The 15071-nt window shown below is 31.1% G+C and overlaps 1 protein-coding gene across 1 annotated transcript in view; it reads left to right on the top strand.

The window, feature by feature from the left end:
* The window catches only part of LOC107442890 (peroxidase-like), a 33876-nt gene extending 19007 nt beyond the window's left edge, over window positions 1-14869 (top strand). Inside the window, exons 8-15 of the mRNA XM_016056565.3 lie at window positions 310-423; window positions 498-633; window positions 2498-2836; window positions 5631-5849; window positions 7146-7315; window positions 9262-9364; window positions 11616-11682; window positions 14742-14869. Coding sequence (XP_015912051.1) covers window positions 310-423; window positions 498-633; window positions 2498-2836; window positions 5631-5849; window positions 7146-7315; window positions 9262-9364; window positions 11616-11673 — 1139 coding nt within the window. The 3' untranslated portion in view covers window positions 11674-11682; window positions 14742-14869. The remainder of the gene's footprint in view (window positions 1-309; window positions 424-497; window positions 634-2497; window positions 2837-5630; window positions 5850-7145; window positions 7316-9261; window positions 9365-11615; window positions 11683-14741) is intronic.
* The last annotated feature ends 202 nt before the right edge of the window (window positions 14870-15071 follow it).

Here is a 15071-nt window from a genome sequence, read left to right as displayed (position 1 = left end):
AAGAATCTCCAGGGATAAAGGAGATATTACAAAACTATATTGGGAAGCAAGAACAATAATTAACTCTCAGTGATCAACTGTGATTCCAATTGATTTTTGTGTCTTTTCGACTGTATATTGTCCCCTTTCAAATTTTAAGGTGATTATCGTTTATTTCAAAATGCTTACTGTTCACATATAATTGATTTGTTTTTCCTGCTCCTCCATGGTGCATAGAACTGTTATAATTTTGGATTGCTTTCCAAATAAAACTATATGTGACACACAATTTGGACTTGTTGAATTGTATTATAATCATAATTGTACTAGGAACAATGCGGTCCACAAATTCTACAGTTGGTGGAGAACTTCTACCTCCCAGTTTTAATCCCAACGAAGATTCCTGCAGTTTTCAAGACCCTATTCTAAACTGCTTCGAAACAGGTATGATATTGAAACAGATTCGTTAAAATTAAAAGCAATTAATTTTTAAGACTATTTGTTTGTGCATTTCTCAGGAGATCAGCGGTCAAACCAGCATCCTGCTCTCACTTCTATGCATACTCTGTTTTTAAGAGAGCATAACAGAATCGCCAGAAGACTAAGAGAACTGAACAGAAATTGGGACGGTGAGAGAATATACCAGGAGGCAAGGTATATCTTTTTTTATTAGAAGTAAGAAGCGAAGCAATCATAGATACCTGACATAATCGAACCTTATGAATTGTGGCAAGATTCAGCCTCCAATTAGGTTCGATACCCACGCGTGACGTCAGTTACTAATAACCAATTATATCTAATCCGAAAAATGATTCAGTGGGATAATAAACCAAGCCTAATAGCTGTGCCGTTATCACGCCATCCTGTTTATACACAACCAGCTGATTTCAGTGGTCTTCTCGAGTGGCAAAAATTGGTTGTAAACAACCCAAAAAATTGTTCACAGGCAGCTTGAATTTCAAACATCAAATCGAGCCTTCATATATGCTTTAAAGAGTTTAGCCAAATCTGAACTCTAACAAATTGAAAATACTTGCAACAAAATCACGTGCATTCGGATCATTCGTGATTTTCGTTTCTACAAATTTTTGTGAGCATCCGTAGATTGTTTACAATCGTGTACGAAATATTGAGAGTTTTGTTGTTATTTTTTTAAGCTGCCATCTATCTAGAGAAACAGAGGTTGATTGTTGCAAAAGTTATACATTAATTTAGTTGTGTAGTAAATATAATTGTATTATAATTTTTAAATATCTGTCAGTTGTATTTAATTTCGAACTGCTTCGATTCTGTTAAGCCTGATTCGAATTCGTTTTTATTCTCTCCGTTTTATGTTTAAATTTGGCTTACAAACCAAGTTTATGTTGAGAATAAGTGTGCATATGCATCCTAAACAAACAGTTGTTATTTTAAATTGTGTCGTAAAAATAACCTTACTGACTTTAATGCCTATCACATATTGCTGTTATTATAACTTTTTGCGTTACTAAACACTGGAAATGGAAACAACTACTTTCCAAAAAATAGAGAAACGAAGCATTCCTGGTATTACATTACATGAAACACCAAAAAATGATCTTTCGTATTTCACTGCACCACTTTTGATGTAACGTTAAAAATCAAGTGTGCATTTATAATGATTGCCAGAACCGTTTTATTCTTTGTGTTTTTTTCATTAAGTGAATGCATCTTTTTTTAAAAAAAAATATTCTTAATATTTACTCACTACCTTTAAAAATTATTAGAAATTATTAGAATTATTAAAAATTATTTATTTAAAAATTAAACCTGCCTATAGTATCAAAACTTAGTTATTTCAAGAGAGAAAATATTTCCCATCTTTTAAAAGGATATCAATTATTTTCTTGGAGCTAATTCTTGGAATTAATTCTTGGAACTAATTCTTGGAATTAATTCTTTGAACTAATTCTTGGAACATTGACGTTGAAGTCTTTTTGAAAATTTCGTGCTTTTAGACCACTTGCTGAATTCCAGAGAAAACATTTGGAGCTCTATTTCTGAAGCTTCTCGTACATTCATAAATATAAAGGGTTACATAATGAATATGAAATATCAAAAAATTCACTTTTTTAAGTTTTTTTTTACGTAAGAACTACATGTCAAGAATAATTTTACTAAGTTTTGTAGATAATCAGAGTAACTTTCATGGAAAAAGATGTCTTTAGCAAGCAAGAAAAGAAGTGCAAGTTCTTTTTAAAAATAAAAAAAGGATTCTGAAACTGTTAATGGCGTGTATCGCCTTTCTGAAAAAGCTTTCTGTTTCGCAACGTGGAAGCAAGATAAATGGGGCAAAAGGCAGAGGTTAATAAGCCAGGCAATATGGATTTATCACTGATAATCAGGGCAATTTAAGTATTTAAAACCCAGTAAATGAGTGAATCTATAAATGATGTAATCAGTCTGTAAATAAATTTTTTTTTTAGTAAACCTATAATTTGTGGTGTATGACAAATATAATTTATTGATTTTATTCCATAACTACATGTTTTTTTTTCAGGAGAATAGTTGCAGCCATTATGCAGATGATTACTTACAACGAATTCCTACCTCTAGTTATTGGTCCAGAAAACATGAAAAAGTATGATCTGTACATACAGCGGAATGGATACACTCAGTATGACGACACAGTGCAGGCAACTTTGGTGAACGAGTTCTCAACCGCAGCTTTTCGCTTTGGACATTCGATGATTAACAGCTTTTTCCCACAACTATCGAGAGGATCGAGCTCCAACGAAAGGCTGAGAGATATTTTCCAATACCCTTTTGGTCTACACAGAGGAGAACTGGAGGGCTTGATCAGAGGAACTACTCTGTCACCATCGCAGACATTTGATCGGTAGTCAACATTTGGTAACTCTATAGGCTACAAAAAACAAAATTCACTCAATTCGTAATCTGTATTAAAATTTTTACAAAACTAATTTCAAAAGGTGATCAAATTAGTGTCAAAACTACAACTTATTTTCGTCTCAGAATCGTGACCAAATTTTTCTTTCTTAATCTACATTATTTAGCATATTATCTTAAAATGCTGCACAGAGTGTAAAAAATGTATATTAAAATTTATTGCAAAAAATAATTAAAGTATTTAGAATAATTTTTATTCTCTTATTTGGTAAAATGGTTTCATAAATAAGTCAAATTGTTCACTTAAGTGTGAAGAAAACTTCCAACTGCTCCTTTATAATCATAAAAGTTAACAGTTGGTTTGGGCTTGCGGTGTATAATTTGATCAACGAGAACTGATTCTGGAAGTAAACATGAAGGGTTGCTGTTTTCCTTAGAAAATTTGCCTTAGGTTTGCCATAAAAAATACAAAAGAGTTGTCTCCGGTATAATTTCGCCATAAACTTTTATCGTAAACGTATGGCAACATTTTGCATGTGCGAATTGCAAATTATTGCCATATGCGTATGGTATTTTTTTGCCTTAAATTAATGACAAATTCGTTGCCATAAGCGTCAGACAATACGCTGAGCGTATGGTAGGGTAAATTTACGTGTGTGGTATATTTTTGCCATAGGTACATGGGAAAAGTATATGGCAACATTTTGCCATAGGTAAAACCCTATTGGGATACCCTATGGTATTTTTTATGTAACTAATTTTTGCCAAAAAAAGTTTGGTGCGCTTAAATTAATTTTTTACAACTGTACATTTGGAAATATATACGTAGACAATAATAAACAGGAGTGATTGAATTACAGCGATTTTCAGGGCTTTTCCCAATAATTATACAAAGAAAAATTAAGGTGAAAGATTAATTTATTAAGTATAAGAAAAAAGGCGATAATTATGTAAGAAAGCGAAGAACTCATACCGAACAATATCCGGATAATTTAAATCTTTATGATAAAAAATAATTATATAACAAAGAAGGCTATATGAGAATGAAAAAAAGATAAATAAAATGAAATTGACTTATAGATTTGGGTTCTCTACTGTTCATTAATCCAAAATTAATCGTAGCATCAAAGATTGAGCACAATATCATAAAAAGGCACAAAATCTGACATTTGATGTTAGCGAAATTCACACAGCATTATTGTAGCCGCAAGAGTTAATTTGGTTCTAGATTATCAAGTTGTTTAAAATAGACATAAGTTCAAAAATTTAGAAAAATGTTGTCGAAACTAGTAGGATTAATTTCAAAAAGTTTGAAAATCAATTTAGTCAGACATTCGAAATTTGAAAAAAAATTTTTTTTTTTAATATTTCGGTACAAAAATTAAATGAAATAAAATGAAGAAAAAGGTAATAAAAAAACAACTTTCTAAGTATCTTTGGCCGAATAATGTTCCGTCGAGGTATTGCCACCACGAGCTTGCCTTGCTGTCGACTTGTCAGCGGTGGAAATTTTTTAAAATTGAAAAGCCGGTTTTTCGTTGAAATAATCGAAAATATAAAAGTAACAATAAATTTCCATAAAGGTCCGTGAACTGTATTGAAAAGTACTACTGTTTTTGATGGATTGGTTTAATTAACGCAAAATTGATCGGTATCGTCTGAGTTGCTGTAAAACACGCCTGCTTTCTTCTCCAACCATGTTCACTCTACCCTATAAATGACGCATGTGTGCAGCTTGTTTCCATTAGTTTGCCATATGCCTGTGGTACTTCCATTTAATCGTACTACCTGAAGGCTACGGTGTCCTGCCACATAATACCATACAATTCTATGGTTACCATAGGCGTATGGGATCTTGCCATATAAATGCCATACGAATCTATATGGTTACCATAGACTTAAGGTATCTTGCTATATAAGTTTCTATGGTTGCAATAGATTACTATAAGTGTGCCTTTGGCTAATTTTCTTAGGAGTATCTCCAACATGATCCGCATTACCTGTTCCTCGATGAGATGGTAGTTATTTTCGTTTTTACTATTGGTCAAATGGGCACTGGTTGACATAGTTTAAGCCATAATCCGCCAAAAGTATTGCCAAGTGTATCGTGGCCTTGTTTGTTTTCGTTATTATTTCTTGCTGACGTGAGAAAAAGGGCAATTTGTATTTTTTTAAAAAGACGAAAAAGGCAATGGACAAACCATCGAGGGAAAAAACTACAAAACATTCATCGGCGTTCTTTTTTTTCTTCATTTGTTTTTGTTTTTGCATGAATTAGATAGTTTTGAGATTTTGACATGAGCCACTTGTGGTTTCGATAATATGGTGCAATATAACCTGCATATCTTGACGTAATATCTTTATTGAAAGAAAAGTTGAGTAATTGCGTAATGACAAGAAATAATCATGCGATTCAATCCACCAAGAGCAAGCTACGTAATTCCATTAGACCTTTTTTTCTTAAAGGATTTGTTAAATAATTGTTTTTTTTTTCTTCCAATAACCCATAACCGCTTCATGAGTTAGAAACTTAAGTCATTTTTGTTATTGGTGCTAATAAAATCAAGGAAATAAAGCATAAAAGAAAGAATTTATTAAAAAAAGTAGAAGTCGTGTTTAATCAAAACGTCATATGCTAATGTTGTCTAAAATTCAAATTGTTAACAACAATCGCGCATTGTTTTACATATATTTGATGCCATGAAGCGTTGTTGCTTGTCCCGATTTTCTTCACTAATCATGAATGCAACATACTTGCAATATTTTTTCCATTTTATTGACAGGTATATGGTGAAGGATGTTACCAACCATTTGTATCAAACTCGTGGGAATACGAGTGGATTGGATTTGGCTGCTATCAACATCAACAGAGGTCGTGACCATGGAATTCCTGGATATACAACGCTCGTTGATTACTGCGGAGGATCTCAAATCAGAAACTGGAGGCAGTTGGATGGAATCTTTCAGCGTAGACTTTCAAGCCTTTTTCAGAGACTTTATGAGTAAGTTCTCTCCTTGTCTGTACATACACTACTTTATAAAAATTGTGGGGTAATATCTCTCCAAATTTTATGTTGAGCAGCACAAAAAAAATTCTTTTTATTTCAAGTTAACTTATAATCAAGCTTTCATATATATTTTAAAGCGTACAGTTAAATAAACATCTTTAAAAAAGAAAATTTTCACCAACCTCATGCACATACATTCACACATTTCTAAATTATTTTTGTCGCCGCAAATTCCAAAATGGACGCACTTAGTATATCTTAAGTATGTTGTTTACTAACGTGTATAAGCGAGCGTGAATTCGTTGTTGTCTTCTACAATACCATATCAACTACTGAAACAAAAGCTCGCTTTTCTGAAAGGCATGCATGATTTTAATTACATGCATGAAGAATAACTTTAATCTAGTTTCAAAACATCTGACAACAGCTTAATTATCTTATGTTTTATAATTCCTTACCGCTTCTGTCTAAGTTGAGCCAAATTCGAATTCGTCTTACTGTTATATATGTGCTATGTGTAGGTTTGATGAACAAACTAATTTTAGTTTAAGAATAATTTCAACACATTTTAATTGTTCTTACTATGAATTGAATTGTAAAAATGACTCTATTGATTTTTACGCGTAACATAAGTCATTGATATTAGGGATTTTAGTAAAACAGAGCAACAAATATGGTAACAACTACTTTACAACAAAAATAATGAGAAAAACCCTTCCTGGTGCTTCACAACGCATAATATTTAGAAATTATCTGTGTTGTTTCACTTCAATAATTTTGGTGTAATGTTGTTTTCATCATTTTTAGTGCTAAAATACACTAAAGCAGTATACCAGTTTGCTAGCTAAAGTGAAAGGTAGAATTCCGCGCCCAGCTCGCACCGACTACAGTGCTGATGCAAAATATCGTCAGTGGTAAATGGATCATGGGCTAGCGTCCCCTTATCTTCAGGCTAACCGTAGATAGTCTTTTCTCCATGTAACGAAAATGTGGGCTAGTTCTATCAAAAAATCTTTCACTAAAGAAAATTTCAAAATACTTGATCCAGGAATTCCCTTGTCTTCAGGATTAGGTTCAAAATTACAAGGCTACGGTGTTGAACATTAGTAGTTGATAATCCAAAACATGGGGTCGGCTATTCAACGACGGTTATAATATACAATATTTACAGAAAACGTGAGAGACACAAGAAGTAAAGGAAGAATCAAGTATTTTTTCAATAGTTAAAAATTTAAACAAATTTTCTTTAGCCGATTTTCTTTTAGCTAACGTACTGATTTCTTTCTGCAGAGATGTGCGGGATATCGATCTATTTTCTGGAGGACTGGCTGAGCGTCCTGTCTTAGGAGCCGTCATAGGACCGACATTCACTTGTATTGTAGGTATTCAGTTCTATCACCTTAAGTATGGAGACAGATTTTACTTTGAACACGGAGGCCAAACTGGATCATTTACACCAGGTAATAGATCAAAAAGATAATGACACATGAAGTGTTCTGAACTCAGGTTCGGTTAAGATTTGTTGTTGGAGTTGCAATAGAGCTAGGTGATGGTTTGGGATTTATCCCTAATGATGAGTCGAAAACAAAACACTATCACAATTTTGAATGAATGGCAAATGGTCGTAGTAATGATCTGGCCTCTTCACCACGCTTCTCAACCACGTAACTGAATGTTTACTTTATGGGGTCTGATCATAACATTAGAATGAAAGCCGAGTAACTAAGATACGTAAAGCTCAATGAAATCCGTAAGTAAATGTAAAATTAAACTCTTACCAGAAATCCTCGCCTTGGCATTGGGAATCAAACCTCAGTCCCAGCAGTTTTACGAGAATACTAGATAAGCACACGGACTGGGTCACCATAATTAGATCTGAAACTCATATTTTTTGTTTTAAATCGCTGATTTTAGCTTATACCCATCTTTGACAAGCCGACTCAATGCCGGTTTTACGACTACTAATGTTCAACTCTGTAGCCGATATTTTTTTCAACGTCAAGGGGAATCCTAGCCTTCTATTACCCCCATCTGGAAAATAAAGTCCCAATAGCTTAGTTAGGAAAGAGGTCAAAAATTTGAGCTCCTTAACTCTTCTTAGATGAAATGTAGTCAATCTAGAAACACTAATTCAACAGATATAACACACTACTAGGAATGTAAAACTAATTGCTTTTAAACGTTTAGAAACCACTCTTTTTTAAGCTAAAGTAAGTCGCAAAACTGAAATATGTCGTTTTACTCACAATGAATAGTTCAAAGTCGCGCATGCTAACGTTCTGCTTGACTAAACTTTTCTAATCGAGTTCGCAGTTCCGAAAAGAGTTAACTGCAAGAGGCTTAAAAGAGTTAAAAGAATTAAGTTTTATGTACACAACTATAAATTTCGTTTATCCAAAATGAAAATATAAAGACATTCAAAAACAAATATAAAGACATTCCATGATTTTTATTGATAATAGTGAAAAAGAATAATGAATTGTACCGTAAAAAAACTTTTACATCTTTTTAAATCATATAATTCTAAATAGGAACATACAAAGTTGAATTAAATCAGTTAAATAGTTCCCAAGAAATAAAATTTAAAAAAAATGATAGCCCAGAAACATATAGAATTTATGTTTCATAAATTGAAGGTCTCCATTATATATNTGTATAAGTATATATATTCGGTAACTAAACTTGTTACTTCAACTTAATGACCATTAGTTTATCCTAACCTTTCGAACCTCAGGGGTGGCAGATTCAGGGGTATAGACTTTTATGGGAAGTGAAAACGATTTTTGCACAATGGTAATCACATAGCTTTAATTATGCAGTAGTAGCAGTCGTTTCGGTTGGCCGGGGTGCCTGAGGATGGAGTGGCCCTTTAACCCTTCCTCTTGTGGTGAGGATCTTTCAGGTGGAAATCCTTTAGTCCTTGTAGCCTAGAAATAAAAGTAAAAAGTAATATGCACGAAGTTATAACTGTAATTATGTAGGAAATTGTGGAGCCTTAACCTCCGAAAAGCCCACAACGGTGGCATTTTAGATATCCAAACTACAGTTTGGGGCCAAATATCCCCTTAGCAATTTTTAAAAAATCTGTATAAATAATTAGGCATGGGTAAAATGTGGAATTCTACGCATAGAGGACAAATTTTGTCTAAAAAGAAATTACAATTATTGTTTATTTTGACTCCAATTCATATAATGTGTAATGGTTAAATTGAAAGTTTTCTTTACGCAATTAAAAGGCTGCATTTTTAAGAAAGCAAAACGCAATTAAAAGGTTACATTTTTATTACAGGCCAAGTTAATGTAAAGCACTTTGCAAAAAGCAACTTTAGTTGAATACTTTAGGGCTTGATGAATTTCCTTTACATCTAAAACAACTACTTGCTCTAATATTATGTTTCTTTCCCAGCTCAATTAGCAGAGATAAAGAAAGTAACTTTAGGAAAGCTAATCTGCCAGAATTCTAATATTGATCAAATACAAGCCAAGGTGATGCTGTATAAAAGCAATATGTGAGTCATTTATGGAAATAGTTACTTTATAATGGATGTTTCCTCTGAATTACCTGCTAAAATTTTAAATTTAATAAATAATCAAAGTTTTAATTATTAGTATATATTATGAACAAAATTTTTCTTAGTATTGTGTAGTCTTATGTGGATTAAAAAGTTTAAAATTGTTTGACGCAGTTATTATATCTTTAGTCATTGAAGCAGGATTTTTATTAAATATATTTTTCGTACTTTTTCTATTAATTTGCGTTAATGTAGGACAGAAGAAGTATATTATATTTAAAATTTTAATTGTTTATGTTTATGGAATATAGCATGTCTTTTTTGTGAATTAAAGGTAAAATCATTCAAATACGGTTCACTTCCAAACAGTAATTTCTCAAATTTGAACTTATTTGCAGTTACTCAAAACTACAAAAAACTGTTATTTCTCATTCAACTTTCTTTAAATTACAAAATCCAATTATTGATAAAGTTTTGAATACGAATCAAAAAATCAAACTAATCTTTTGTGAATTTTAGATTTTAATATAAATATTTTTCCGATAATCTAACAGATTTCTTTTAGTAATTATTAGACTGTCTTTTGTAATATCAAAACATATTTTACTTATTTATTATATATAATTCTCTTACGTGGCTCCCAAATTTTGGATGTATTTCTTTTCCGCTGGTGGCAACAGTTTTCATTTCTAAAGAAGTACTTTGTACAACTAAATAAGATTCTTTTCACAACACTTAAATATTTACTTTATTTTCTTCATATATAAAGAAATGCTATAAAAAGTTTTAAATAAAAAAACTTCTATCCAGCTAATTCTACAACTGCTTCTTGAGGAACTTGGCTCATTGATTAAAAATATCGTTTTAATTTTACAGCACTAACTTTACTTCTACTTACATTATTGCTATGACCCTATTTCATTACATTTTTCAACTTCATGCTAAATTTGAGGACTTTAAGTTGTTTTGTAGTTAAATACTGACATTTAAAAATGTGTACATAAAAAAATAATATTTAGAGGTTAAGAGTTGCCTCAGAAAAATTTGAATTGTTGACACTGAATTTAATAATGGAAACAATCGTTTTTGTGAAAAATTCAATTGTATTGCTGACATCAAAACTAAAAATATTGTGTTTCAACTTAACAATACTACCTTAATTTATACTTTAGAATTGCCTCGGAGAAATTTGAATTGTTAGCAATGACTTAAACAAAAAGTTTTATTTTAACTGACAAATACTATATTATAATTTTAACTTTTTCTATGACTATACTCATTTTCTTACTCTTTTCTTTGTTTTTTATACATTTTATATTTTTGTGATAAAATAAAAAAACTTATAGTTGTTCTGCTTCTGAACACCGATGAAAGCACAAAATGATGGGCTTCATCAGCAATCAAAAATATATACATTTATTTTACAAATTCCATATTATTAGGGTGGCGCCCTTCAGAGAATTAAAAATGCAAAATTATCATCATCGAAGCCGATGCTTTACATCCGGCGTTCAGTGGCAGACTACTATTTCTTATTGTTTTACAACACATGACTTTAGCCCCCTAATGGGAAAGATTTTAAAACAAAACTTACAACAGTTACTTTTCTCAACAACTGAAATTTAGAATAGTGTGATAAAGCAAAATATGTGAACTGTTTGCAATTTCAAATTAATAATGAAATGTACAGGTTCAGAATTTTCTACAGTGAAAAGGTTTCGGAACTTCAGTATTCAAAAAAGTATACAAAAGCTAGACGCTAATTACGTATCCAATGAACGAGCAAAGCGAGCATTGGATTGCGAAGCAATCCGAAATGAAAAGCAGTTCCGGGAGTTGGCGAGCGCCAGCGAGCAGGGGGCGAAGCTTCCTAGTATATACGAAATAGTTTTACGAAAGTTTTTGAACTTGTCAGCAATCGTTAATAATTATATAACTATAAATTGATTTGGACTACAAAGTTAATAAATCAAATGCTTAAAGGGACAAGCATCCCAAAACTTTTCAAATAAAATAAACGATTCCTTATTATACATAATTTCACAGCAAGCAAAACTGGTTCGTTAATCAGAAGTGTATAACACTAGTTACTACAACTACCATTACTAATACTACTAATATTTCAACAATATAATACTAGTTAGTAAATCAGTAACCTCTATCAATGAATAATAAATAACAAATGCCTTTCATCTATTATACATTTTACCTAATGTATTTTTCACTTTATTTGTCTTTGCTTTTATAGAAATCCTGTAGTAAACTGTGATCATTTACCAGAAATGAATTTAAGAGTCTGGAGATAATAAGGAATAGTAAGTGCGATTCTCATAAATATAAAATTAATCCTATTGATCAAAATGTTCTTTTTGGTTTTCTGGGTATTGGCCAAAATAATAATTAAGGCTTCCAACTGATTTCCACACATTTCTTAAACACTTGTTTTGTTATTAACTTTATGACAGTATAACAATATAAAGTATAATTGTATAACAGATTATTCTTTCGCAGGAGCACACGTCATACGAAACTAAAAAAAGGATATAATAAAAAAAAAAAACGCTTTAATATACAAGGGATTTTAAAATTTGAAAATTCCATCATTCGTTACACATTAGCGCTAACTTGCTACAATCTATCCACGTGTCGTGAAAGTAACAGCAAAACATCGATAAATGGATTTCTAGCGATTCCCTTAGTTACTAAAAGTCTTATTCTGAGCTTAGCGAGTTTAGCAAGAGCGTCAGATGTGCGAGTTTATCTGGATTTCAGTTGTGCAGCAGGCAAATACCGGAAATCCTCCTCTTTGAATTTTAAATACTATCTCACTGGATCAAAGAATTGATCTCAAATATGCAAATTTGTTACTGCTTATTATGAATTAATATTTAAAATAAGACAGAAAAAGATTTTATTTGAATAAATATACCTCATTCTCAACGTACTTTGATTTCTGAATGAGATAAATCCATGTAATTTGTTTTGTTATTTCAAATAATGATTGAATAGTTTTTGAAAACTAAAGTATACAAACTTTTGTTTCAGTTTAAACTGTGTGCATTGACAAAATACAAAATTTGAACGAAATAGGCTGAATAATTATTGCAAAATGAATTTTTAAAAGTACGGATGTTTTCAAATTTTATAAATTATGAATTTTTTAGCCGATTTTGTTCAAATTATGTATTTTGTAATTTTAAATTACATAGTTTAAAATATTATAAATATTTGAAAACCCAAATATATTAAATTTTTTTAACCCTAATGAAACAAAATAAGGAATAGTCAAAGTGATTTTTTTACATGTACTTATTTTTCGATGATCGAATGGGTAAAACTATTAGCATTATTAACTATGTGTAAAACTTTTTTGCTTCGCTTAAAGAGTTTCTCAGCTATGTCGAAATACGAAATAAGAAAGTAATTTATATCAAGAGTCCATAACATTAGACCGCTCACCTGTCTAAATTATTGAAACCCTATTCTCCAGATTGCTACTACACCCCATATCCTGAAGGTCAAAAGTCCATCAAAACAAAGTTTTATTTCTTCAGAGATAGTGCGTTTCCGTGTCTAATTATGTAATTTAATAGGAAGGACTAACCAACTGCGTATTAGTGTTCACCCTTTTGAACCATTAAGATATGATTCAAGTTGGTTGCTCAGGATGATATTTATGTAACTTAATAGTAACGACTAACCAATTGAGTATCAGTGTCCACCCCTTTGAACCATTAAGATTGGATTTAAGTTGGTTGCTCAGGATGATATTTTTTTTTGTTTCAGTGTCTAATATCCTTCCTCAAGGTTTTCGTGATTGTGTTTGTTTCAAGACATAATCTTTTCACTTCAAAGCGAAAAAAAGGAAGTCCAATGACAGTAATAACTGTTTCAGCCAATTCTTGAGGCCAAACGACGCCTCAATACCAGGGAATTGAAAAAAAATTAAAAATGTCCATTATTGCTTATGATAATATTTCAATTATTAAATAGAAAAGTGACTGAATTTTTTTATTATTTTTAAATAATTGTTCCACATAGACTTAAAATGTAATGGAACGTCTTTTCTTTTGAAAAAAATTCATAAAATCAAAATTTTTACTAGGGGAAATTTTTACTTTTAAGAGAAATTTTTAAATTACTAACATCTTTTCGTTCAGTTTTTATTCTGAAAAAAAAGCTCAAAATGGGCATTTAAGGAAAAAGACACATCTCAAAAAGCGTGTTTAAGAAAAAAATACTGCTCAAAATGCGTGTTTAAGGAAATGAACAAAGCTCAAAATGCGTGTTTTGGCAAATGTACTTAGTATCTGATTCGGTTACATTAAAATTGCTCATTTTTTAATGAATAAACTAATGGATCCTATAAATTTGTATTGTGACATCGTTCATTTGCTCAAGTCACTTACTACATTTTATATTCTTTTCTGAAAGGATATTAAAAGTCAACATTTCTTTTTACAAAGTCACGGGTCCTATAGATTTATAACAGTCATATGCAATAAAAGATTTTCATTCAGTGATTTGAATACTAATAAAAGATGTCTTATGAAAGATGTCCAAAAGTTACATCTGTGATATATCCGACTCCGAAATCCGAAACTCTTAATGTGTCAATAAGAAGAAAAAGTAAGTACAATTTCTTTGTTTATTTGTTAAATCTGGATTGAATGTGAAAAAAAGCGCAGTTTTTTTTACAGTCACCATTTTCTAAAACGCGCATTTCGAGCTGTACCCATTTTCTTAAACAAGCATTAGGATTAGTGACTTTTTTCTTAAACACGCATTTTCAACTGTACACATTTTCTTAAACACACATTTCGAGCAGTGTATATTTATTTAAACACGCATTTTGAGCAGAGTCTCTTTTCTTAAACACGTAGTTCAAATTTTGTCTATTTTTCTTAAACACGTGTCCGTTTTCCTAAACAAGAATTTTCAGCGGTGCTCCTTTCTTAAACACGCATTGTAAATTGTGTCAATTTTCTTAAACGCGTATTTCGAGCTGTGTCCGTTTTCTTAAACAAGCATTTTGATTAGTGACTTTTTTCGTAAACACGCATTTTCAACTGTACAAATTTTCTTAAACACACATTTCGAGCAGTGTATATTTATTTAAACACTCATTTTGAGCAGAGCACTGCTGAAATAAGCATTTTCAGCAGAGCTCCTTTCCTAAACACGCATTTTAAACTGCGCCCTTTTTCTTAAACGTGCATTTTGAACTGTGTCCGTTTTCTTAAACATGTATTTTACACAGTGACAAACTATTAGAATGTGCCTATATTCTTAATACACATTTCGGGCAATAAAAAGCTCGCCAGTGCATTATATTTTTTTATAGTTTTTATAGCATTATTTTTTCGACTTATAGAATATTGGAAAAACAGATTGGATAAGTATGCTGAACCAAAACACTATGACCAACTCCAGTGGATTGAAAGAAAAGAAAATCATTGGAATAAAAACCTTAATTATTTTCGCTCAAATTCATATTTTATATCTTAGTACTGTAAAATAAAGACTTTTAAGTTTGAAATAAAAATTTGTTTAACTAATTAAATGTAGAGTGTATAAAGTTCCATTTTTCTTACACAGAGTTCAGCAAGTTTTTAATTATATGAAGTTCTTTTTTTAAAAAGCATTGTACATCGAAGCAAAAATATAATCACATGTCTTTAAAGAAACTCTATTCCAATAAAGG

The sequence above is a fragment of the Parasteatoda tepidariorum genome, chromosome 6, assembly GCF_043381705.1.
Source record: "Parasteatoda tepidariorum isolate YZ-2023 chromosome 6, CAS_Ptep_4.0, whole genome shotgun sequence".
NCBI classification, from domain to species: Eukaryota; Metazoa; Arthropoda; class Arachnida; order Araneae; family Theridiidae; genus Parasteatoda; species Parasteatoda tepidariorum.
This window is presented reverse-complemented; position numbering and strand designations above follow the sequence as displayed.